This window comes from Falco peregrinus, chromosome 3, assembly GCF_023634155.1.
Source record: "Falco peregrinus isolate bFalPer1 chromosome 3, bFalPer1.pri, whole genome shotgun sequence".
In the NCBI taxonomy this organism is placed as follows: domain Eukaryota; kingdom Metazoa; phylum Chordata; class Aves; order Falconiformes; family Falconidae; genus Falco; species Falco peregrinus.
The window spans coordinates 77,674,626-77,701,705 of record NC_073723.1 but is presented as its reverse complement, the minus strand read 5'-3'; the positions used below and the strand labels follow the sequence as shown (position 1 = coordinate 77,701,705).

The window sequence follows — 27,080 nt, the reverse complement described above, 5'->3', positions numbered from 1 at the left end:
TTTCTTGCTCTATGCTTAAAACCAGAAACCCTACAACAATATTAGAAGATAAAGTAAAAACGGGTTTAAAGTTATCATCCTCTTAGATAAGCTCCTCTCACGCACAAAGTGAAAATAAAAGGAGGGAATCTAAGATACACTTAGAACTCCATTTTTATTTCAAATGAAACTGAATGCTGATGTTTTATATCATAAACTAAGATAATCAGATTAGAGTTCTGATAGACAGCTGTAAGTTCATCAAGAAGACTTAAATATATACATATTAACATGTTTACTGTTATGTACTCAGAAGCTGTTCACTGAAGACAGAGTTTACCCTAGTACATAAATAGCATGCAATTGGACTCTAAAGCATCAGTAAATTTAATCAGTTCTCCTGTTATGCTATTTTACCAAGGCTATCACTGTAAGTAGGAAATCATCAGATCAATTTTAAAATAACTTTGTTTTAAAAAGTCCATTTGATCTGGCTGTAATTTCCTGAAAAATGAGGTTGAGGAGAATGAGTTTAACTACAGAATTGGTGAGTACCACTACAAGTACTGAGCTGAACTGCTGCTCTCACCATGTTCTGGGACAAGTACCTCTTTTAGTGCATCATAGTGTAATAACTTTCTAATCTGAAATTAAAAATTACCTACTTACAAATTCAGACCTTGTTTACTCCAATTACTATAACACTATACTTATTCTAATTATTATAACACTGTTCCATATAAGACTTCCTGTAGCAGAAAAGCATGGTTTTCCTTTGTAGCTGGAAACCTAATAAACAAGCTGCATTTCTCACCAATCCACCTGACCTGAAAGAGATAGCAGGGCCCTGATACAACATGCTGGTAGGGAGATGTAAGTACGTACATATTTGCCAGTTATTAAAAAACTATCACATCATTATGCTCTAGGCAATGCTTTTTTAAAACAAAACAAAACATCTTTCAGCCCTTAAGGTTATGACAGTAACTGAAAATATATTAATTTAATGAATGAAGCAGTACCAGTCTGAAGCTGCTGCTTGCCTGGAATGGTATCTTTAAAAGATGTAATGTGCTTCCAGGGGATGGTAACTCAAACCTAATTAAAGTGATTTAAATGACACTCTCACTGGATAAAGTCTAGATACCACGATATGGTGCAGTCGATTGCTAGTTATTGGTGGTACTGCTGAGGTGAGTTCAGCTCCTTACACACTTATTCACAGCCCTACCCAAGTCTTTGCTCCTGCAAAACTAGCAGCCAGTTTAAAACAAATTGCCATGTCTTAATGAGACTTTTAGCAGGTAGTGTTTAAATTGGGATAGCTGTCCCACAGATAGGTAACATACAGCGCATGTCACCAGAGCAGAGAGCACTGAAAATCTCCGGAACTTGCAGGCTTACATCTCTTGTCCCACTTAACCACAAAGGTACTTTCTGCTACAAAGTAATTGCTGTAAATCACTGAAGTAGTAAGCATCTCTTCTTCCACCGGGTTTTTGTACTCTTCCCAAAACCCAGCTTATTTTCAGGCAGTCCATTAGTGAAAGCCAGGATTATGCCTAGGTACCAGTTTTTGTCACTTGCACATTTGAAGTCAAATCTGTTAAAGAACCAGAATCTCTCCAGTCCCAGATGGGGAAAAATGATAATTAAAAGACAATTAGCAGATTTTGTAGGGAAATCTGGCAAAATTTCTGTGTGTTTTAAGTTTAGCTTTATTCAAAGAAGGGAATTGCTTTTATGGAATAATCTAGTTTAAAAGGGAAACTGTCAAAAGTGAGAGCTTTGCTTGAAATTTATCACATATTGAAGGCTTTAGATGATCTGTAATCATAAAAGTATGTGAATTTCCAAACCAGACTACGCCAGTCTCAGAGTTACCAACCCCCCAACCAAATGTGATTAGATTTTAGATTTAAAGTAAACACAGATGTGTTATGTTGTAGAAAGGCAAAAGCATCTGTGTATTGAGTTTTACTATGGCTGTCCATACGCTGGTGTCACAGGCTTTTTTACCCTTCAGCCCTTATCCTAGTAGACAATTTTAATTTCTCCTTTAGCTAACAGAAGATGGAGAGTCCTACTATGGTCATACTTAATTTGGGGATTCATAATAAACATATGAGAAACTTAGGAGAGCTAGTAAAGGTGGTTCACTGCTTTTATTGTAAGGAGATAAAATAGGATGAGTTATTTTTGTGAAAGAGAAAGAGCACTCTAAAACACTGCATGCGTGTACTTCTGCATGATGTTTTTGTCTGAGAGGTAGTGCTCCTAAAAAGCAATCTGAGAATCCAGTTAGTCCATTAAAAGGTTCAGATTAACATAAGAAAGCTTGGAGTCACTTAACTGTTTAGATACTGCAGATTCAAAGAGGTATCAGACTGTTTTTCACATTTTTGTGAAGTCATAACGCTTGTGTTAGGTAATAACTTCAGGTTTTGCTTTAGCAAGGCATTAGTAGTTATATAAATGTATGGATTTTGGATTAGAAAATCTAATAGAAATATTAATTTGGTAGCCTGGGAGGATTTTGAACACATTTTTTAAGCATTCTAAGAAAACAGAATGGAGAAATAAGCTATTTATTTAGACCTGCAGAAAGCGATAACAGTTGGGACACTCGGTGTTGTGAAATAACCCGGCCCTCGCAACAGAATTCATGGTTGTGAACAGCAGCCTGTCTTGCCTCACTGCAGAGCACACCTGCAACTTCAAGAGGCTCAATCAGGTAATCTGTTAGCTTCTCATGATTACAAAGGAAAGAGTCCTCGCCGCCTCCTGTCTTACATACCTCCACAAGTCTCAGCTGTATGCTCCTGCTGTCTGCATCAAGTCAGCTTTATGGTACTCACCAGACCTGCTCAGCCACTGACAGAGGTCATCAGTCAGAAGACTCCGTTAGGAAACCTGTCCCCTCTCCCGGGAAGCTGCATCGTCTTCTGCTGCGTGGGTGAACTGGACTGATTCACAGGGAAGTCTAACAGGTATCAGCGAGTAGCATAAGGAGAAAACAGGACCACTTGGCGAGGAAAACCACTTTTCCACTACAAGTGAGCTATTTCACGAGCTTAGATGCTCTTAACTGCAGATTTCATTAGTTAATCGTAACAAACTAAATGAAAACTGGAGCAGTTCAAGATCTCATTCATTATAGATCCAGTTTTCATTAGTTTATCGTAACAAACTAAATGAAAACTGGAGCAGTTCAAGATCTCATTCATTATAGATCCAGTGTCCCTGCCTGTGGGAAGACCTGAGGAGTAACAGCTTCAGCTGTCATACTGCTTGCCTGTCAGTCTCTAGGTGCCTTAGCTGATTTTACAAACTCGGGCAAACTCTGTGAGATGCCACCAAAATAAGCTAGCAGGAAATACTACAGACGACTCCTAATTCTACTTCTCCCTGAAGATTTAGGCAACTCTTTCTGCTTGGGATTCAGAACCATGAACATCTGCCTTTCTGAAAGCAGATATTAAAATCTTTCAAAAGTAGAACAGAAGTCACACTTACGGCACTGATACTTGCTTTTTATATCATGCGTCCTTAAAAGTGCTTGCTGTGTTCTGCACTTAAAGTTGATCCAGTTCCTGCCTCTGCCTGAGGGGATTCAAACCCTCTTTTTCCCCATGCACACCTTACCACCACTGGCATGGTGGGAGGGGGGCGTGGGTATGTTTTCTCCTCTCCAGCCAAGGATGGATGTTCTGTCTGTTCCAAAGAGAATGACTCCCTAGTCTGATATTGAATGCAGTTGTCAGGATGATCTGCTTGTGTGGTTTAGGTATTTATTTCTCTTTAATATTTTGTCTAATGATGATTTAAATGCAAAATATACAGTTGTGCGGACAGGGATCAGAAATCTTTTCCTTCCAAAACTCTCACCAAAAAGCTACATAGTCATGCCATCTAATAACATGCATTTATGTTGTAATAAAAATGCATCACTGTTAATTCAAGAAACAAATTTGAAATGGATAAAAGGAAACTATTTTGTGATTAATATGCAATTAAACTGTAGCAGAGTTCATCATTCTGGGAAGGGTGAATATCTGTAGTTACATGGTTTGTAATCATCCTGCCCCAGGATGTTAGTGCTGGCTGACTCAGAAAAATTGTCCTTGCTAATTATAAGACTCTGCTTTGGATAAGGAACATTTTGGGGAATTAAAAGAAAAAACCTTCTGTAAAGCATTGCAGGCCATTGCTAGGGTTTACCACATGAAGAGAGACTTGAAGTATCGTATCTGGCCCTTTATCATTTATTAAACAGAAAAAAAAAGATTTGTTTTATATAATTTGTCCTTCATTTTCATTAACAGACAAAATATCGTGCTTCTGTGTACTTCTATGCACAAACTGTCTAATATGTGAATTACATAAAATTTAACTTAATTTAAAAAGATACCTCATTTTCCAAACATCCACACAGGCCTAGAGGTGAAAACCTTGTAAACAGTTTTAAGCAAGTTAGGGTTTTTTTCACTTTTCTGCCCTTACAGTGTTGGCATGCTAGTAGCACTACCAACCCCTGTGTACATAAAGATGCAACATGCTTGTCACGACAGGACCATTTACTGCTTCCTCAGATCTGGGCTTTTCTGAGTTAGGGAAAGAACGAGAAGGGCATAAAAGGCTGAGATGCCTATGATAGTTTGCGCATTATTTAGGCAAGGTTTACACGTACGCATGGTGTCACTTAAGTGGTACAAGCTGGAAAAACCAAATAAGCTTTCAAGCATCCATGTCTTTTTTCAAATCTGAAAATACTTGAAACTTCCTAAGCTAAATACAGAACAACTGCTTAGAGTTTGGTTAGGTATGTATCAAGTAGACCATCTTTGAATGAAAGGTTAGTGGCATCTCAAGAGTACACGGGATATTAATCAGGGATGGGAGAGGGTATTGTGAAAATATAATCTAGGAGAAAGGAGGAGGGAGTTAAAACCCTGTAGAAAACTCTGTGAAAGTTATGTGCCATAAAAACAGTCTTTCTGTTGAGTCCGTGGTGTATTGGTATGCAGTCCATCCAGAAGCTTGTCTTAATTTTCCAGATAAACAGGTACATTTAATAAAAGATGACCGCTCTGTGACCACTCTGCCTAGCAACTTTGTTACATTTATGCCCTGAAACCACCAGGGCTACAGCAAAATACCGCTGAAATGGAACATGCAGAAATTAGGGCAGTAATTAACATGAGTTATATGACTGCTCAAGACCAGAAGAGCTTTTTGTTAATAAAACCAGTATTTCCTATTTCATAGGATATTGATTTCTAACTAGGGAGATGGAGAGTTGCCCGGAGAGCTGTGGAATCTCTGTCCTCGGAAGGTGTTCAAGACCTGCTGGGACAAAGCCCTAAGCAGCTTGGTCCAAGTCAGTTTTGACCCCGCTTTGAGCAGAAGGTGGGCTGGTGACCTCCCAAGACCCTTTCCAGCCTCTGTCTCATTTCAGATGTCTGATTTATGTGATTTGGATAGGCATGTCCTCTCCCTAGACAAGCAGTCATACACGCTTCCATAGGCAAGTCAGGGCACCTCAGCTGGGTACTTTTCCCCATAGTGCATTAATGAAGTCCAAAACTCAATGATTGCATTTATGCAGTATTAATTCCCCCCACGCTGTAACAATGGTTATGTTTGAGCAGAACTGCTTTTCTCTGGGAGGAACAGCACAATGTTCTAACAGCAAAATTAACTCTTAAAATCAACAAACTGGAATATGAGGCCATTTCTCCTTAACATATGCATAGTGTGTTCAGGCTCCTCAAACCAAAGTAGTTAGCTGGAAAGTCCTTATTCCTTAAGTTGATTATCTTTGCATAGTCTAGAACTAGCAATGCTAGTTTGAATCTCACATTAGCAACCTTAAATTTTCTCAAGTCAGAAATTCCATTCTCTTCTTCATTTTTGTTAGACCTGTTTGTTGCACCCAGAACTGCCTTTTGTTGCAGCCATAGAATGGCCCTTTTTATCCTCCTCCTTTCCGTCTGTCCAAAATATATTATTTGCTAAATAATTCATTGTGGGAAGCTTCTTAAAATATCCTGCTAAACCCATCACAAAATATTAAATACTACTTTTCCCCTCTCACCTATGATCATGAGTGTAATACCAAAACTTCACTATTTCTAACGTAGTAGTAAAGTCAAGTCAGTTCATAGTTCTGTTCTGTTTCAAGTCCAGTGAAAAGACAGTCAGAATACAAGTTTATATGCAAAACACTGAACTGTCTGGCACTTTTTAGATGTGCTGCCATTCTTCAGCTTCAGTATATAGTATCAGGGTGAAGTGTATGGCCACAGAACTTACATTGTTAAGTAAACAACCACCTACTTGTACAAATGTGTCTGCAGAAATAGTTCAGAAGTTTGCATTGAAATTAGCATCACTATACAACTCTCTCCTCCCTTTTCCTCCTGAGCAGCCTCAAAAGAGTCTACAAGATATACTTGCATTACCTTTTTTTCATCTAAATTAGAATTTGTTGTATGTTTATTTTGGTTCAGTCATCAGGTGTTTTTTTTTTCATTATCTAGTTAAACATAGGTGTCCGTAGGATAATGCACCTACAGTTCTGCTGAGTACAGGAGACCCAGTCTGCTATTCAAAGCAGGAATGATTCATGTTGAGTTTGCTAGATAAGGAACATGGGTGTAATATTCAGGGAATGTACCGCCAGATATTCTTGTCCTATAGTTTGGGACAAACAATAAAGATGACGTTTGTAGTCTGAAGATTTTTAAAAACTAAGGTATAGGTTATTTTCTTGTCTTCTTTAGAAGACCTTTGGAGCATCTAGTGAAATTACTGGTCTCTGATGCGTTATGCCTTTGATAACTTTTTGAAGGTTTGTAGAAGGAATATTTTTATCCTCAATTGCTTTATAAGTGGAATGTTCCATATGTCAGCGTACCCAGCATTTGTCTTTCTGACATTGTGTTTGGGTATGACACTGAACTACCTGTACACAAATGGAAAAGCTGGCAGTATGGTTGCTAGTACTTACTAATGCGTCACGGCAGCAGTAGGTGTAGTTAGCAGAAATGTAATAGAAATAGAATTCTTATCTACGAAAAGTGACAAGGCAGAAGGAAGTGCTAAAATACGCAAAAAAATTATGGAAAATGCAAAAGTTAAGTTTTGTTTTCTGTATTTGTTTACCAGTTAGTCCATAACATCTGCATGTAACATTTGACTGTTCTAATTCAGGTCTGTTTTTCCTAAGAATAATAGGTAGAACAGTAGCTCTGGAAGAAAGTTACACCCTGTCTTTACTTGAAAGTAATTAATTGACTTTCCTTGAAGAAATGCTGTTTTGGTTTTGTTTGTTAGTCAAATGTTGTTTCTTGTCAAAATGGATAATGTTTTACAGAATAAACTACGATCAGGAAACTATTTTTTGCAGAATGGAATTGCTTTCTTGTCAGCTATAGGAGCCGGTATCTTTTTGCTTTCCTTGTCCCTGGTTCAGTCGTATGCAGATGAATGGACTTGGATCCTTCTCCTACCATGGCTGAAGCCTGTTATTTGATAGAGGGATTTTGATATGCTCCCTGAGCAGCATTATGATGTTAACAGCACATGAACATATTGTAATTCTCCAGTCTTTTCTCCAGAAATACTTTGACCTTAACTGTTCTATATCAAATGATGTATTTTAAACTGTGAGAAGTGGTTTAGCTGAAGTCGTTGACTGAGCTGATTTTTTCTGATGGAGAAAGGAATGTACTGGCAGTTTTTTTAAAAATTCAATTGTGATTTATTCTTTTTTTTTTTTGGTAGTATGCTTCCATCCATTTTCAGTCTTAAGACCCATCAATTTAGAAGACTTTCTTGCTCTTGGGGAATCAAAATATTCTGTTAGCTGGGCTTGGTTATACCCTTGGTGAGAGTACAAACTAACATGTGCTTTTTCATTCCATATATCCTGAAATTTTTAGCTCCAGAGCTGCTTCAGCATGCCTTTTAGCTCATGAATTTGTCCAAGTTACAATTTTCTTAATAAACTGTCAAATGCTACAAACAAGGAATATTCCCAGTCCACCAAATGAAATCTTAAAGTGAGAGATCCTTTGCGATTATTTAAGCTGAAGGGAGCTTTGTGGCAAATGCAAATTAAACCAAGCTTTTCCAGGATAGTGGGAAGCTATTCACAGTTGTGTCCCAATTACATTTTGTTTGAGGCTTTTCCTCAGAGAAAATGGTAATATTTTTTTCCTTGAAATATCTGTAAGTTATAAAACTTTGTCTATCATAGTGGTTGAAAATTTTTAAATGGAAAAACATGTTTGGCATCTGAAATCTCTTGAGAAGAAGTCATAGCTTTTTATTGAAGCTTGTTAGTCTCTTTCTGTGTTTGAAAGTTTAATAATTTTGAAGAGAACAAAGTAAACTGAGTTTTTCTGGATTTTTTTTTTTTTTTTTTTAAGTGAGCAGTACCAGTAAGAAGGTAGTTCTTGCTAGGTCTTCTTCCCCTAGGTTTTCAAGAAACGTTTGAGAGGCGGGGAATGTAATTAAAATCTTATTCTCCTTTTGGCTGCATTTTTAATTTTGAATTCAAACCCTCACGCAGCATAATAGAGCTTTGCTTTAGGGTATTTTATACCTCTATCAAAGTGACTAAACTAATTAGTATTTTATACATTTTGGTAAGCATTTTGTCACTGGAAGCACCAGTGCAGGTGAATGATAATGGTTTGAAGCTCAGGCAGTGACAGGACCCTAAATGAGAATGTCGCCTTTTAATCAAGAGCACTTGAAGTCTATGGTATTGAAATGCCCTACAGAGAACATAGAAAAGCCATCCATCACTTTGTGACAGTCCAGTCTTTTAGCGCATGAGTAAAATTTTATTCAGCCTTTCTAAGGCAGCTGGATTGTAAGACGTTTTAACTCATCTCAAAACAGCAGTGTAAAAGTTTGAAAGCATGATGTACAGATTGCATTTTGGACAGCATATGTGTCTTCATGTATTATCTTCATTTATTTAGATTTCACTTGAAATGTTTTCCATGTCCTGCTTCAAACATTTCTCCCTTCCCTCTCATACACCCAACAGGTGAGATTATTTCTAAATTTTAGTCATATGTTTGGAGTGAATTTGCGTAGTTGGTTAACTCTTGATGCTCAGCAGAAATACTCAGCAAGCTAGAAGGAAAGAACTGCTGCTTTAGGAGGGGCAGATTTTTTAAGTCTCACACAAAAAAGTAGTTTGACTTGGGACTCAGAAGTCCTCTGGGGAATGCTTAAAAGAAGGTGAAGTACATTTAGTGTGGAATTACAAACTGTTATTATACAGTTATAATCAACAATTAATTTGAAGCTTTGTGTTGTTATGTTTGTTTTTAACAACCCTCTCTCAGCCTTCTTTATGAGTGAGAGCAGCAGCAGCATCTGAGGACAATGTTGTATTTTAAACAAAAATATTTTTGGTATCAGGCATTTGGGAGATTTACTTTTGATGTCAATGGAAGCAGAAACCTGTACCAGGAACCTTGTCTTTTAAGATGAGTTGGCAATCCATTGATTTAAATGGATTTACTGTCAATTTACACTGTATGCATGACTGTCTTGGCCACCCTACTATCTGCTTGAAATCAAGAAAATCGATCTGCACTATACTTAATACCTGTTTTCACCTGGCTACTACTCAGGTTTTTTTGTGTAGTAAATAGAGTTTTTCTGTACCCTGTGAAACAAAATCTGCTGTGAATATGCCAGATTAGGTTTTTTTCCTTTCTAGCATTTGGACATTTTCAAGCTGAAATTTTTTTTTTGTCCTACCCCAAAATAAGGTAGGACCTTCTGTGAAGAGAGAATGTTCCTAAAATGCTACCATGTATCAGAGTGCTGAGACAGAAAAGGCTGGGGAAATTGTGTTGGGCTTCATTTTAGTGAGTGGAAAGGAAGAGGGATGAAGTTTTTCCTATTGAATCCAAGAACCAGGAAAATGCAGCCAGATGGGGAAGACATGTTTATACATGTTACTGAATAAGTCTTTCCAGCAAAGCTTTCTGTCACAGACATAGAGTTAATCTTGTTCAAGAGAGTGCTATTTCTTCAGTCTTACATTGTTAGAGTCTTCAGTGAGTTTGCCTTCAGAAATACACTGTGCTAATAACGTTGGTAATGAGAAGGTTTTTAGCCATCATTTTAACTTGAGCTTAAACACATCTGACACCTTTCTCTCTGAATTGTTCCCAGCGATGTAAAGAGCAGCATTTTTGTCTGCCAGAGTGTACGTGTTCAAGTTTTAATGGCTCCTGTCATGTCATCACGCAAAGTTAAATGAATTAAATATTCAGAATGTGCAAGAGCCTGTGCCAGGCTTGTTATACAGTGAGCTAATATATTAATCAAACAGCTTAATGTATGTTCCAGTATAAGCAGTATTAGCTGGGACTCCGTTAAATAGCTGACATTCAAAGTCTACTCCCAGTTGTGAAAAGTCTGCTTATATCATTGCTGCTGTCATCTGGTGACATTCATGCTACGTTTCCACATGGCATTCTGATTCACTGTAATTGGCTGCTAGTGAAAATACAGGTATTATCCATCGATTTTATAAATTACCATTTTCTTCTGTGGCTGCATGCCACAGCCTCATAAGGATGTTACAGAACTTAGACGCAGCTAAAAGCTGAATAAGTTGCTACAAGTTAGATATTGCTGCTTTAGAAGTAACCTACTACAGGAATAATTAGACAGATACCGTTATCGAGTCTGAGTTAAAACAACTCTGTCAATGAAATTAGGAATGTCACTGTAGTATTATTGTGATTATGAAAATCAGCTGCCAAAAGTAAGGAAAAATAATTTAAATTATTTCTTGAATTTCATATACAAAGGTTGCCTCAGTTAGCCAGACTGGGTGCTTGGGGCAAAGTTATCACCAAGTGTGATATGGTATGCAGTGACAGGATGCCAGAAATGCACAAATTGACATCTTTGACTTTCATGTTTCTTCTTGGTTTTTTATGGTTTTGTTTTTGTTTTTTTTGTTGTTGGTGGTTTGTTTTTTTTTTAATGTTTGTTTTTGTGTTCTTTTATGTTTTTTATAATTGGTAAAATCCTGTTAGTCTAAAATAATGAAGAAATATTATATAATATAATCCACAAGTAAATAGGTAAGAAATGATACTTCAGCATATATCAGTTGTTCTGTTATGCAGTTCTAATCTTTGCCCGGGGTGGGGAATGATGATTCAAACTAGCACTTTCATAATAAGTTAATTCCACCTGGTATTTAGTCCCATCACAGACACCCATCCCAAGCCCCACAATGCTGATTCTACCTAGAAATAGCCAAAACAAAGAATCCAGCTTCCATGGTCTGCAAGTTTTGCTTGTCCTGTCCCTAAATAAAACCAGACAGATGGAGCGATCTATGGAAATCATGTGAAAACCAATACATCTGCGGTAGGGAATTTGGAACAGAATATTTCGAGAAAAATTAATAGATCTACCAAAACCTAAGATTGAAAGTAGTATGTGAACAGGCAGCCTCCCAGTGTGTGTTTTCTCCCACTACAGACAGCACATACAGTAGGGTCCAAACTAGGCTCATTCCTGGGGTTTGGCTTTATTCAAAAGAAACCAGTCTTAAGTTAGCAGAGCTTAGCTCAGGTCTCTTCCCCAGACTTGGCTGCTCTTACAACAAACCTCTTAGGACATCCAAGTGTTTGCTGCAGGTCTTTGCACTGTCTCGCATTTTTGCTGTCTCCTAACCAAGTGAAATCCTCAGCCAGCTTCCTCCCACACTGACTGTCACCTGGTCCTAGTACGTAACAGGGAGGACACTGTCCCACCCCGCTGGGATGCACTGAATACTGTATAGATGGTCTTGTGAAAAGAAATGCAAAAAAAGAAGCAGCACCCCTCACTATAGCTCCCATCAATCCCAGGAGTGATAGAGGTTGCCAACCTGTCACACTGTGGTTGTAGTCAAAAATTCAGCTAAAGCACATATACACAACTTTATAAAGGGAATAAAATTGTAAAAGTCTTATAAGAAGCCTTTGCCCTGCTGTCTACAACTTTTAAAACATGCCATTCCAGTCAAGGTTGCTCTGTGCCTGGCTAAGGAGGGTGCTGGGAGGAGAACAGAGGTAACGTGAGAAGGGGTGGCAGCATGGACTTCAAAGGATGAATATAGTTACTGATGGCTTAGCTGCAGTCTTTGGTGTTTTTATTGTTATTTGGAAGGAAACTAGCATAAGCATGTTCAGCTGCAGTGAAATCACACCTTCCATTTGTCAGTGCAGATGTACCATGTAAATGTAAAGCCACCCGCGACTCTTTGTTGTTATAACCTTCAACAACCTATGGAGAAAAAAATATACTGCTTAGTGACTGTTGTAGCACAAATTCTCAGTAGCCCTAGTTACATAAACCACTGTTTAAAAGACACATTTTAGTTATAAAGTGCAGATTAAAAGTCGCTTCACTGTCTCTCTACTTGAAGTGTATATTGAGCTCCCCATAAAGGATGTTTACAAGATCGGTTAAAAAGAAGCTTTAAAGAAGCTGTCGAGAGTTTCAGCCCATGATTACGCTTTCTAGCCCTACTGCAAAGCATTTGGGATTATCCTAGGGCACAGGGTGTGAGGGGTTTAGAGAACATGTGCTGGGGACCGGCTGTGAGGTGGTGGGATAGGGGAGGTTGCAGCACACACTGAGAAGTGTGTGTTCCCCGTGACAGGCGCTTCCTTGCTCTGCTCTTCGTGGGACTGCAAAGGGGATCTGAATTCATTCCTGTTTGTTTGCCCCAACACATGGCAGTGAGGAACAAACTACCTTCCAAACTAAACATCCAAGCTAACAAGCACATTAAGGAGAGATTTGTTCAGTTAATGTTACAAGTTAAAGATTACCTTTACTGTACAGTAATTGTTCACTGAGGAATCTTCTTTCAGGCTGTAAATAATGTTTTGTATTGCCATTGTATTACTCACTTTCAGGAAACGTGGGGTTTGCTGTACAAAGGTAGATCCATATTGGTTAAAATTCATTTGGCATCTCCCCCTGCCTTTAAAAAAGACCTTCAGAAAACAAACCTGAAACATAAAATGATGTTGCTTATGCTTTAAATCCTGGCATTTTAAAACATAGTCTGGACAGGCTTGTAGGTTGTTGAGATACTTTCAGTTTGTGGCTATAAAACTGCTGAGGGTATCAGCTGAGACTTCTGCAGGCTGCACAGAGAGCGTTCCAAAGCTCTCTGCTTGCCAGAGTTCACTCCTCTGTGCCATAGCACATTATTCTGGAAGCAGTGCTTCTACTCAACTCTTTAATGTTTTTCCAGAAAGAAAACCACATTAGCTGAACATCCTTTCCATAGCGCTCCTGCTAAAAATCAGAGTTTTCATACAAGCAATGCTGAGTGAGGAAACTGGCATGCTTCTACAGTGTCTCTTTATCTCAGTTCCCAACATTCAGCTGGGATCATAGTGCTCGGTCTTATTTGCTTCCCAGTCTATCACAGGGCTCTGAAATCATGGTATCGGTTGCATACCACTATGGTATGCATGTTGCTATACAGTCCTGCACACCAGCCTGCACCCTTTGCCTTGGAGGGGAAACCACTGCTCTCAAATTGTCCATGACAGATCCAGAAGCTACTAGTGATGTGTCTCATTGGGACTGGAGGATGACTTGGATGTCCACATGGCCCAGAAAAGCAGCAGCTGCTACTCCAGATCCTGCTGCCTCTAACGCTGTGCAAAGGATACCGGCGCAAACAAAATTAACATCTGGCCTGTAACATGAGTTATCTCGACTCTTAGCAGCACTATTACCTGAACTCCCTTAGGGGCTGGTCCGGAAAAGAAACTACGTGTAGAATTTACATTCAGGAATTGTCCTGCCAGGAACAGTTCCTTACTTTCCTTCCCAATGCGCCAGCAAGATTAGCACTGAATCCACACAGAAAAAACCCACTGAAGACAGTGAGTGTAATATATTAAGTGTACCCAGCTGCAGAAATTAAGGACTATATGTATAAGGAAACTTCTTTCCCTTTACTGTTTAACTACTTTTATTTGCTCTGTCTCAAAATACTAGATACTGTTTTGAGATATTGTTAAAATGCTGCTCAAAACCTGTTCCATAAACAACAGAATACTTTGGAGAAGGTCACTGGAGGGGCAAAAGTGATAAAGTGATTAATAAAAAACTGCAGGACTGAATTTAAAATCAATCAAATTGTACCAAATAAAAGGCAAGGACACTTTGAAGAATAACTGAATGCTGATTCCTCCACTTAGAGAATTTACACTGATAATGAGAAGTATCAGAGGTAATTTATTCATCAAAAAATAGTCTTGTATCTCAAGCCTTGTCTTTCTCATGATTGACTTTAATGTGTGCTGCTGAAATCTGAAGTGGTGGAAGCATGCATGTGCAAGAGTATAGTTTGAAACCTAGCAACTCATTGTATAAAGCAACTTTACTCAGGATTGCTGAAGGTATTTTCTCGGCTAACTTTAACATTATGCATGTTTCTAAATATCCATCTGCATTTCTTCTGTTTCTCTGACAGTCAATGCCTTTTAATATTGTCCTCAGCAAGGGAAGAATCAAGTTTAAGCTACAGACTTCAACGTTGCTTCCACTGATGTTATGGCAGTATTACCCTGTACTATGAGCTTACAGAGGACTGACTATTGTTTTGAAAATAGATCATCTCTATTCATACATTTTATTTTAATAAGACATTAGAAACATGACTATTTTACTTGAATGCTTCTTTATAACATACTTAAGACCTCTCTTTGCTATGTTAAGAACAGGCACTGCTGGATAACTGATACATTTCCCCAGTGTTCAACTTGCCTGGTTCCTGATCTTGTAATTACTTATGCATGTAGTTACGTATACAAACACTTCCCTTGTAATCACATGCAGAAGGATATGCTGAATCATGGCCTTAGCTATATAGTCTCAGTTTCTAGAGGTTCTCCCATAATTCACTAATAATAATGATATTTTTTTTTCTCTTACGTAAGAGGATTGTATCAACACAGAAGGTTTTGCAGTGCAGGTTTTCACAGGAAAACATTCTTTTTTCCTAAGCATTATCTGTCTGAAGATGGAGAAACATTTTAACCACCCATTCAGTAAATATTGATTTAGCTTTTAGCCAAGTTCTTTGTGCTTCAAGAAAAAAGAATCAAGGTATGAAATCTTATTGACTGAACTGCCAAACTCTGGCAAAATTCTCATTGGCTTCAGTATGGATCAGGATTTCACAAGGAACATTTGTGTATGTTGCATGGGCTTGTTCTGGTAGTGTGGAGACTTACAGGGCATTCACAAAAAACAACATAAAGGCAGTTATGCACAACTATCAGAAACTGGTTAGACTGCCACACAACTTTTTTAGCTTTCCAATCACACACACCCCTTCTCCAACAGCTCTTCCAGCTAAATAAGTAAACCATAAAGAAAAGCCTAGAAAACACCAACTAGTATCTGTGTAGATTTTGTGAGGCTTGTATATAAAAATAATATATATAATTTTTTTATCTCTCAATTCTCACTCAGGCACGATTGAACCCAAGGACAGAGAATAAACTGATTAATCAATTTTTCTTTACAACCTTGAAAAAACCCTTTCTATAAATTTTATATATTCCTGTTAATGCTCTAATATGGAACATTCTGAAATAGATCCAATGTACATTTCTGCTGTTTCAGGTTTCACACGCTGTTTTGCACTTTATAGAGATGGCTTTCATTAATACTGAAATAAACCCAATGCTGTTTTTACTCAGTAGGCTTTGGCTTTTCTGTTCCCCCTCCTCCCCTTTATGTGTTGGCTGTAAATTGCTTGAAAAATATTCTGTTTCATGCTTCCCCACTGCTGACATGCAACATCTTTAAATAGATTCAAAAGAGATAGGAAGGGTAAAAAGGCAACAGGTAAGTAATACAGCAGACAGCTCTGTCTCCAGTTAAACTTGCTTAGCATAACATTCAGTAAGACTGTCTTTTTTTCTTCAGAGTGCAGGTGGGGAGGCCATGAATGAAAACAAATTTCTGAACACAGACTCTAACACAGGATCAGTGGAAACTGCTGTCAAGCCATTGCCGTTTAAAGATCCAAACTTCATCGTAAGTATATTATTTTTAACAATCTGAAATTCTGACCTCTTCAAATAAAACATTAACTAGGTTTCTATTTAGCCATATTGCTAATGTAAATATTAAGAAAGTCAGCTTAACAGCCAAATAAAAGGTCGACAATTTTGAAGAAATTCACCTCAACTCCATGCCACACTATGGTCCAAAGCACACACTATATTATAGCATGAAAATGGCACTGGTCCAGAGGCAGAACTATTATATTAAATTCTGGAACAGAGTCAGAAACTCTGCTAGATCAAGGTAAGTGCGGAAGCTTTATGGTGTGGTATCTCGCAAACTAACACAGCTAGAGAGGAACAATTAAAACTGCTGTGAATGTAGGAAACGCATCTCCCAGTTCCTAGCCAAGGCAGGCTGCAAAGCAATAGAACTAGAAATCAGTTGGAGAGTTATTAGCAACTGTCATTTTGCTCCTCTCCCAGTCTCTGAAACTCTTTAACAGACCTGTGGTGTCCCTTCTTCCAGTAATTGCTAGATTTAGAAGTAAATGCTCCATGCTCCCCAGAAGCCTGGCCTGCTGGCATTCAGAAGTCATGTAAACTCTGACAGCTGATGAAATACAGGCTGCTAAACCACTCTGAAGTTTAAACGGGGGGGGAGGGTGAAGGAAGACTACAGCTAGTAATGCTGTCGCTGCTGGGTTTGGGTTTAATATCTTTTTATCTTGTTGTGCCAGGGCCAACTCATTGGCACACTGTACAAATGCTTTCTAGAAGCAAACTTCTCAGACTGCTGGTCCTAAGCCAGTACTTACAAAGAAGGATTTCATCCCAGATTTTATTCTGTATGAATAAGATACAATATCCCACAGCATAAAACCTGAGTAATCGGGCATCGCACAGCTCACTAAGCACAGGTTTGGCAGAGGATATAAAATTAATCTCTGACTTGCAAGCTGCTCTATGTCTGCTTTGCAGGTGACTTCTGTCACAAGAGGGCCGTTCAAACAACTGTATACTTTGCTCACTGTAATCCTCCAGTGAGCACCAGCCTCTTCGAGAAATGGGGCTTATTGGAAAAGCTCCATCTGCTCCCAGAGGCATTCCATGTAGCTTCCATATAGTATTTAAATAGCCATGAGGCCTTGTGCTGATATTTCATTTCTTAGAGGGACATCACCTTTTCCAAAAAGGAAAATACTAATGTCTACATGCTTGAAATAATAATGAATGTACAGGGCCTTTGGCAACAGCTGAAGAAATAATAGGGAGTTATAATAAAAACATTAAATTATCCTCCCCAATACAGTAACTAATTTAAGAAATGTATTGAGTTTTAACTAGCTTTTCATCGGTATGAACTGCTAGTAACAATCTGGATCACTTCTTGCATCCTTCCAGCCTAATTTCCCTTAAAAGCAAGAAAATAAATCAAATAATGCCTATCTCTCATAAATACACCCACGTTTGAACCATTAGCTCACAGCAGAGGATAGACTTAAAAGCAAAGAAGGAAGAATTTACCTTTTTCTAAACTTCCTGAATGGAATTTGCATCCCTTGGCAACGGGGACGGGGAAGAAGACCTTCTGACAGTTGTACAGAGCAATGAATAGCTCCACCTGTCCTAGCTCCAGCTTTCCCTGAACTTCACTAGCGCAGAGGTAGCTTGGTTCATTCACGCTTGGCAGTCATTGCCTTTTGCTTGTAGGTATGTGAGGTGATACCCAGCCCCATTCCTAGGAGGCCTGACTTCATATAAATCCAGTAGTTGCTTTTAAGAAACCAGATTACTGGGGGAAAAAAATCATTATGGAATGATCTGGGGAAAATTCACGTAAAGAATTTGAATTAGTAGTGTGGTAGTACATCTGTTTTCATCTCGTATTCCAGCCGTTTCTATTTTACAATGATCTCTAGGTTACTAAGGTGTTACCCTCAGAGCAAACGTTTGCATATACCTTCTGTATTGGATATCCATTGCCAAACCTCCACCTGTCATTAGCTCATGAGCATCTTTTTTGAATACAACTTACATTTACAGAAAAAAGCTTTCTAATTGAATCTTTCCTCCTATAATTCTTAGCAATTTAACAGGCTAATTTATAAACCAATCACAGCAGAAGTGTGTTTGCAGAACTTTGCTGAGTTTTGCTGAGACCGATGTCACAGGTAGTAATTATTAACAGAAATAACAACAACACCCCAATTGTAAGAACATTTTCTTTCCTGAAGTAGAGCTGTAAATATGTGTCCTTTGATCATGTAGAAGTAGTACAGTATGTTGTGCAGCTTCTATCTCTGGAGGGACATAAGTAAATTACTCTGTAGCTATCACATTTGATAACTGAAACTACCATTGTAGTACCTGTGGCAAGCCTTCTATTAATGTACCTTTCAAAATGCGAAATTGTCTTGACAGCCAACATTCTATTTATTACTTCTATTCTTCTGTCTTCTGTCCTTTGAAAGGAAAATAAAATTTCCAGAAAGTTTCTCATAGCATTTATTACATTTTGCAAGATCAGTTGTGTTTTCTACAGTCATGGGTAATTTGTCAAAGGAGCTAGAGCTGCACCTGTAATATGCCATAAAAAGGAGAGAGAAAATTTAGCCATGTAATCACAATTTTAGACACAGCTTCATAATAATAAGTTCTGATATGATGGTAAGTACATACAGAATCCTCTAATCTCAGGCTAAACCTAAACACATTGATTTTCTATTTCCATGTAAAAAGCAGATTTTCATTTCCTTCAGTTAATGGTAAACACAGTAGCTTTGACACAGTTCAAAAAGCTTTGTTTTTCTTGCAGCCAAGATTAAAGTGTACAGTATATTAGCCTACTGATGAAATAAGTGAGGATAACAAATGGCTTATGACAAGATGAGAGTATCAGAAAGACTATGAAATACAAGTGTCATGCTTTGAAGTAGTATTCTTTATTTATTTTTTTCTCTAAACACCGTATTTTTAATTCTAGCACTCTGGCATTGGTGGAGCAGCAGCTGGCAAGAAGAACAGAACTTGGAAGAACCTAAAACAAATTCTTGCTTCTGAAAGGGCATTGCCATGGCAACTAAATGATCCTAGCTGTAAGCTGCTTAGACACTTTGCATGTATTTATAAATAATAAAATCCACACAAGTAACTTTCTTTAAAACAAACCTAAATTATTTCATCAGTGCATGCAGTTTCCTGCTTTTCAACAGGGTCCAGTAGTACATTTAAGACTACTCCAATCACACTTGGCAGCCTAAGTGGAAAGTAGGGGGAAGCAAATAATTTGGAGTATTGTGACAAACTTCAAATACGTTTGAGGAGAGAATTTCATAATGGAAATGTATTTATGCAAACCAGGTCAGAAACGCCTTGTTCCCATCAGTTTTTTCTCACCTTTTCACTACTGAGGAGCCTCCTCCTCTGCGTACAGCCTGAAATGTCTTCTGATGGGTGGCTGCTACTTGGCTAGCTATCTTTGAACTATTTTCAAATAGATTCTGCAAAGTCACCTACCTGCAGTAGCTTAGACCTCAGCCCCAGCTTCCTATCCAGTTCCTTATCCTAGATTCTTGGGAGATTTAAATTCTACATCCCCTATTTATTTCAGCACAGCTGAAACTACACTATTAGTAGTCCTGATTAGCAGTTCTAACTGGTGTACATCTACAGGAGCAGAGTTACAGCAGTGCTCTTAATCTACATATGCTTCAAGTCTGCTGGTAAAGTAGGATACTTTTGAACATAGCGGGAGGCAGAATGTGATCCTTAGGTTTTACTTAAGCAAGTGGAGGCATTTCAGAATTGAATATATGCATATACTTCTTGTCAGACTCAGTGTTTTATGCAAAAAAAGCTTGCCATTTTTTTGAAGCGATTTAGACACAACTGTTACAGAAAAATGCAGATTACGATGTGTACCTGGCTACTGTAACTGACAATCTGCTGATGTTGCTATTTCTATTACGTTCTGTTTGTAAGAAGGTAAGGCAAAAAATTCAGTTGCATATTTAAAACCAGCTGTGACATTAGTGTCTTTTGAATTATGAGATGATGAGTTAGAAATTTGATATGGATGGAGCATTTGACTCGATCGTAGTAGCATCTGAATGAGGTACAAGGGAGATTAGGAAGGAGGAAAGAAATTAGTCAGGTACAAGATATTTTTGTAAACAACCAAAATTGGGGATTTAACTACTTAAATGTACCAATTGTATCTTAAAAATGTTTATGAATGAGAGTTGCTATCTAAAGGGCACCAAAGAACAGCAATTTCCATCATTTAATTTAAACATTCAGACAATTTTCTAGGTCATTGACTGGGCTTGAAGTGGTACATGCTTAAAGATTTAACTGATTTAAAAGATTGCTTTTCTGGATTATAGTATTTCAGAGCTGCAGTCTTGAGCCGTGTTTTGTGGTCTTAGCATAAAGCATGTGTATGATAATGGCTATTCTTTGCAAATAACTGACTGTGAGGGAATCCATTAAGGCTTGGAAGAAATCGACACGTTCCAGGTAGCTCTCACATTTTTCCTTTTTGGGAGGGCAGTTCTGCTTACTGAACTGGTATCGGAGAGGTGAGCAGAATCAGGCTGCTGTTCACAGTGCGAACAGGCTAAATGTTTTCCAAGGTAATTCTGCTTCATATTTCTGGCCCTTAGTGTTGCTAGTTAATAGAGACCTCAGAAAGTAAAGGCAGCATTCTAAAGAAGTATTGTTACCTATTTACATTTTGAGTTTATGTTTTAAGATATATATAGCACTCTGAATTTATCCCTTTTTTTCTCTCTAGATTTTAATATTGATGCTCCTCCTTCCTTTAAGCCTGCCAAGAAATATTCGGACATTTCAGGACTTCCGGTAAGTATTTTATTTTTCCCTTCAAAATTGGCATCTCAGTTTCCATAATGAAATAAAGCTGGTGCATGCTTTTGTAAAAGATGTACTTGATGAGGTTCCTATTCAGCCTTGTGCTTAGTAAGTTGTCCGGTGATTTAGGGCCAAACCCCAAATACTGTTGCTACATCGCAAAATCCCTAGGTTGTTAATAGATGTCAGGAGAGATTAAATACCTTGTCCTGCCATCATGCTATCGCACCACTTTCCCAGCTGTGGAGTCTGCACTGTCCCCACCATTTCTGATTCTCTAAATTGTTACATTGAAAGCTGGTAGCCCACGGTTTCCAGGACTGCTAACTTTGCCAAGCTTTAACTACAAAGACTCAAACTTGCCATGCTGAGTGTTTGCCTGAGGCTGATTTATTTTGTTATACCTTTTAGAGAAAGTTGTAAAAAGATGGCTCAGCGATTTCCAAGAAGGAGATTAGTAAAAATTACATTGATTGGCCCAGATTAAAAAAACCACCAACTTATTATCATTGCTCTCAAACTTTCCCTCAAACAAACCAGCTGGAGACAGACACTTGGCATGCACTTTGGAGAATTTCAGATACCCCCATGCTTCAGTGCTGGGAGTTTGGCAGATGTATAGCCTGTGTGTCACAGATGGGCTCTTTTACATGGTTCTGTTAAAGAAAAAAGAAAAAGAAAAGCGAAAAAAACCAACCCACATTTGAGTTAGATACGGTTTGCACATGCTCCAGAAGTGTTGGTAGTTACAGTTTGGCACCTGAATTCCCCAGAGATTCTGTTGGCACAAAACAGGAGTAAAATCATTGAATTCTGCCCAAGAAAAAATTTGTATCTGCTGCTATCACTGTTCTTATGTGACATGAATAATTTTACTTAAAACAAAACAGGTGTTAGTAACAGCATATCTTTTCACTTTTCACCTTCAGTTTCCAGTGTTTTGTGGTTTTTTTGCAGAAGCCTAGGCATTTATTACAATTGAAATGAATGAGAATGTTCTTTTTCAGACTATCAAAAGGGTTAATTAATGGTTAGACTCAATAACTACAATAATGAAACCTTTGTAATGTCAAAGAGCCTTAGACAGAATTTCTGGGTCCCTTCCCCCCGTTCAATCTGTTTCTCATCCATAGGGCGCTAGCCCACCTCACAGGCTTGATATCACCTCATAGAGATGTCTGTAAATACGCAATATACACATTTGTTATGTTGATGCAGGTTAACACAGCACTTTGCATTCTGTAGACTGAATCAGGTCAAAGTCCCTGTTGGGGGCGGGGGGAAAAGAGTGAGCACTTATTTAAGGATTGCCTTATAGTGGATACACAGCGCAAGGTATCAAAGAATAGCTATAGCATCAGCTTTAATCCTGCACATCTTAACATTTGAGTTCTTGATTTTATAGCATATGTTTTCTTTGACTTTCATTTTTTAAGTAACACATTTAAATAAGGCACCTTGGAGGTGGAATGTTAGCAGCCTGGGAAATGGAGTGGGTTGCTTGGATTGAGGCTGATAACTCTTGGTGTTCAAGAAGGAATGGGAAAGCAACATCTCCCTCAGGTGAACTGGCAGACAGCAAGTGGAAGAGACTGCTCACAAACCCAGGGAAAATAATTCCCTCCAGCCAGGCAGACTTACAGTCTTTTACTCATAAGGGTATTGCTTTGATGTAATAGCAACTTATTTTCAGAGAAGGAGCAGGGGTCAGTTGAATAAGGAACTTTGCATAAGTATCCCTATTCAATATAAAGATGTAGTAGATGGAGGAAGGGTAGATAGGGGGACATGTGGAATAATAATGAGTAGATTTCACCAAAATAGCAAAAATTCCATACTGGGTCATTTAATGGTATTCATCTGTTCCCATCCTGTATCCTCTCCCCTCAGAGCTGCTTTGCAAGTGTTAGTGGCATTCACACCATGTTTTATTAGAGTTGCTGCAACATCTCTGACCTGTGAGGGGTTTATGTGGGGCTGAAGGCATAAGGGTATAAGTCTTCTTCACTGCCCTATCTCCAAGAAACCAAATAATGCTTTCCAGCATGGCTTTGATGCATTTCAGAATTAGTCAGTCGTTGCACCTATAGTGAGATGATGATGCAGGTTATAGATGCGAGTGTCCCTACCAGCTAAAGGGGCAGTTTAGCCATAGGAAATAAGAGTCTTCCTCTCAGTTCCTCAGTTTTAATTTGTCAGCTCCTCCTTTCCATCAGTGATTTATATGTTCTATTCTAGCTCAGTATAAATACTCTGCTTTCTGTATGAATCCATTCAGTGCTGCTTTTGTATTCTTTTTTTGTCTTTCCAGTTTTTGTTTTTTTTGTTCTTAATTTCCATCCTCTAATTGCATCGTGAGTCAAGTTTCCTATTTTACCTGGCCTGCAAGGTTTCTCCAGACTATGATAAAAATGCTGTTTAAAAAAAATCTTTTTTATTAAGGTAACTGAGACAGCGTGTCCTTTACATTGCAATGCTAGAAATGTTTCATAAGAAGTACTAAATATATTTTCAAAATAATTTCCTAGTTAGTAGGAAGGTATCTGGGCTAATAGAATATTTTAGAAATCTAGTGCAAGAAGCATGTCCCTGTATTTTCTATGTAAAATCTGAAAGCATTTGTGTAAGAATATATTTTCTGTGGGAATGCTGGATTCCCTGGGGCCGGGGGCGGGGGGGGGGGGGGAAGTAAAATAAATTCCTTAGCATTACCCATTTGGGGAAGAATTAAATGGTCTAGCAGGTACAAAAATAAAGAGAAGTGTATTAAACCACTCTCATCAGTACTCTCATCAGTATACCTGCAGTTATATGAAATGCCACAATTATATTCTACTGATCCTCTTCTCTTTCTGTATGTAAAACAAATGGAATTAATTTCACCAATGGTCTAAGCAGAGCAGCCAATTTAAATTTGTAAGGCAGCCTAGAATTCAAAAGCTATTATCTACTGTATTGACACTGCAAAATAAAATTATTCTTTCTAAACTTGCAAGATGACTATTCCGATACTCTAATATGCAAACCAGTAATTCATTGTAAAGCAGATTTAAAAAAAACCCCAAACCTTCAAATGTTTATATTTCCCTTCATTTTCTGAAAATGCATCAGCCTTGTTACTATAGAAACAGATTGAGATAACTAATTCATTGTATTTGAAGAGGATGTATCTGTGGCCTTTGACTTAGTTTCTAAACATGACAGAGTTTTTTCTTTGCAAAATCACTTTACTTCACTTTTCTAATCTGTTTTAATTATTGCTGAAGTAGCAGTGAAGTTTGTTTTCACACTGAAGTCATGGCATAAATGAGTAGCTACCATACATTAGTGACTGCAAATAGTACAGCCCAATACAAAGTATCAGAATGGTGAAGAACTGCCATAATGTTTTTAACCTAGACTGGTGTGCGATACAAATTGCAGATGTTGCTTGCCTAGCTTATTACAGAATCATGTACATTGAAAAGCAGTCTACTTGATTAGCTTTTTCTTACACGAGGCCAGATTTTTGAAATAGAAGTAGAAATACATTTATAGCTGCTGCAACCGTGAAGTTAGCACCAAGGATAAATTTACTCCTAATGTCCTAACTTTGCAATTTGTTTGAAAATTAATTGAAAATTAGCTGACTACATTTAATTAACCTTCTGGCATTTCTTTGTAAAAAGAGAAGCTACAAATAACACTTAATTTTCTGCTAAGTCTTATCAAGCCAGGTGATTAACTGGATTGTTACCATGGTCAACAGATCCTTTCCAACATAAAAATGGTAGAGGGCTCTGCACTTCAACAGTGTGGATGGGAGGAATGCTCCGGCTTTTCCTGGCCTTTTCTTTCTTAGTTGCAATGTCTTGAGGGATCTCAACTGCCTGGTCCTTGCCAGCCACCATCTCCTGTTAAAGAAAGGTACATAAGACACTTTCAGAGCCTTGGCAGACATTTGGTAATCCAATGCTGAACAGGCAGTGATTGTCCTGGAGGCTGAAAGTGGAGATGCGATACCCTGAAGCCTGTCTTCTTCCAGCCCAGCCTCCTGCACTGCCCACAAGCTCATCTGAGCTCAAGGTTTCTGTAGCAACGGGGAAGGGGAGAGGACAGAAGGAAACTGGCACTGCTCCCAGGCACCCAGGGTCCAAATATAGCAGAGGACACAAGCGTAGCCCAGGGTTAGCTGGCCAGGCTGCTAGCCTGAAAACAGGCATCTGTAGCAAAGCACAATGCTGAGTTCAAATTTCTTATCAGTTCAGTCACAGAACCATAAGCTGAAACTCCCTTGCTTTAACAACCACTTAAAAGTAAATTAAAAGCTAAGTTGTACGCAGGAAGAGAAAATCGGTCCAAAGCTATCAGAGCACCCATAATTCAGCCTCTTTGTGGGTAATTTATTGGCAGCAGCCTGACTCTTTGGAGAGCTGCCTTGAGAGAGACTGCACAAGGCACAGAGTTGCTAGGGTGAGTTTAGAGAGTTGAGGAATTTCTTTTGCACTGTGTTTTTTATGAAACTATTTCAGCCCTCTGTTATGTTTAATGCATTTCTAATGTGATTTTATAGGGGTCTGTTAACTTCTCCTAAGTTCTGACACAAGGAGAAAGAAAAAATACACACTCTTGGTCCCGTGGTAGAACAGTAGTGCTGTTACTGGAAAGTCACTATTTTGTCATCATGTAATCAGACACTTTTTTTAGTACTCTGTTTTAAGATTTTATTTGAAGAGTGTCTCTGCTATTGTTTCATTTTCAGGCAAATTACACAGATCCCCAGAGCAAGCTAAGATTTAGCACTATTGAAGAATTTGCCTATATTCGGATGCTCCCTTCAGATGTGGTGACAGGATACCTGGCTCTAAGGAAAGCAACGAGTATTGTCTCCTGAAGAGACGAAATATTGCTGTATATCGCTTGTGAACAGTGCTGATTTTGAGACTCATGGTGGAAACTCACTGCAGGACTGAAGTTCCTTAAAGCTATCCATGGATTTTTACATCTGGAAGTAGTTGATGATACATGGATTTGGAGAACATATGGATTTAATTTTGATAAATGCTGATATTTGTTACTTTGCCAATTTGTAAGCAATTTGGTTTGGTGAACAGAATAACTTAGACCTTAAGGATATGTATCTGCACTATAATGTCTGAGTTATATTTATTTCTGTAGAGACAGGACTTCATCTCTACCCTGTATATTTTATGTAGTGCTCTAGCTCAGAAGAAACAGTCATTGAATTAAAGAAAAGGTATGAAGATATCCCAGCTTCTAAACCTGCCTTGCCAGATGCATTGGCCACTTCTCTATGAAGAAGTTTGTCCTGTCTGTAAAATGAAGCTAAAATACCTAGCAAGCGCTGCTATTGTGATGACCATTATGGTACTGAGCCCTGTGAAAACAAAGCTTCACACAAATATTGCATTGAGGAACCATCAGCATAAATAAAGTTGGACTCAAACTTGTTTTTAAAATATCCTAATGAGTATGCATAACAGGATCAAATCAAATCACCAGCTAACTCTTAATCATGACACTTTGTAGTTTTTGAATGCTTCATTTCACAACCTGACTATTCTTCTGCCTTTCCTAGTTAGTACAATATTAGTACTAATTAGTACGAAAAAGTACTAATTTCCCAGACTTTTTAAGATTTATGCTAAAAAAAGTAGGAATTCCGCTGTCCATATGGTCTATCCACACCCAGATGGTCTTCAGCAAGGAAGACCTCCTACATCAGGACACTGACCTTTGCATCATGAGGTACCAGAATAACCAACAGCAACAGAAAGTTGTCACATTTTAGAGGAAGGAGACTGAAGTTTGGAGTCTTGTGGGGGGGCTGACAAGTAGCATGCCAACATCAGAATGATTTCCTGAAACTGAGTCTAGGGGCAAGGGTGCAGAGGGTTTTCTGCCCATTCTTTTGTTTTGTCCTCTTTCTTACAACAAGCTGCTGATTTGTTGTCTTCTCACTTCTGCATATTTGGCCCAGCCTTAGACTCTTGTCAAGTGTTAATCTGGACTCCAAGTTCAGGCTCAGCCATTCCTAGCCTCCAACCACACGGCCTTCATGCCCATACTCCACCAACTGCCCTGTAGCTGTGAACTTACCTCCCTTACCTGTCTGAGCCAGAGGGTGTTAGCCAGAAA

The 27,080-nt window shown here is 38.4% G+C and overlaps 1 protein-coding gene across 2 annotated transcripts in view; it reads left to right on the top strand.

The window, feature by feature from the left end:
• INO80C (INO80 complex subunit C) overlaps window positions 1–26,403 on the top strand; it is a 31,608-nt gene extending 5,205 nt beyond the window's left edge. Inside the window, exons 2-5 of one of the 2 annotated variants that reach the window (XM_055800704.1) lie at window positions 15,988–16,098; window positions 19,054–19,165; window positions 20,866–20,933; window positions 25,684–26,403. In XM_055800704.1, coding sequence (XP_055656679.1) covers window positions 15,988–16,098; window positions 19,054–19,165; window positions 20,866–20,933; window positions 25,684–25,815 — 423 coding nt within the window. In that variant the 3' untranslated portion in view covers window positions 25,816–26,403. Of the gene's footprint in view, window positions 1–15,987; window positions 16,099–19,053; window positions 19,166–20,865; window positions 20,934–23,253; window positions 25,589–25,683 lie in introns of those variants that run through there. The other variant, XM_055800705.1, reaches the window with a different exon arrangement.
• Window positions 26,404–27,080: the final 677 nt, after the last annotated feature.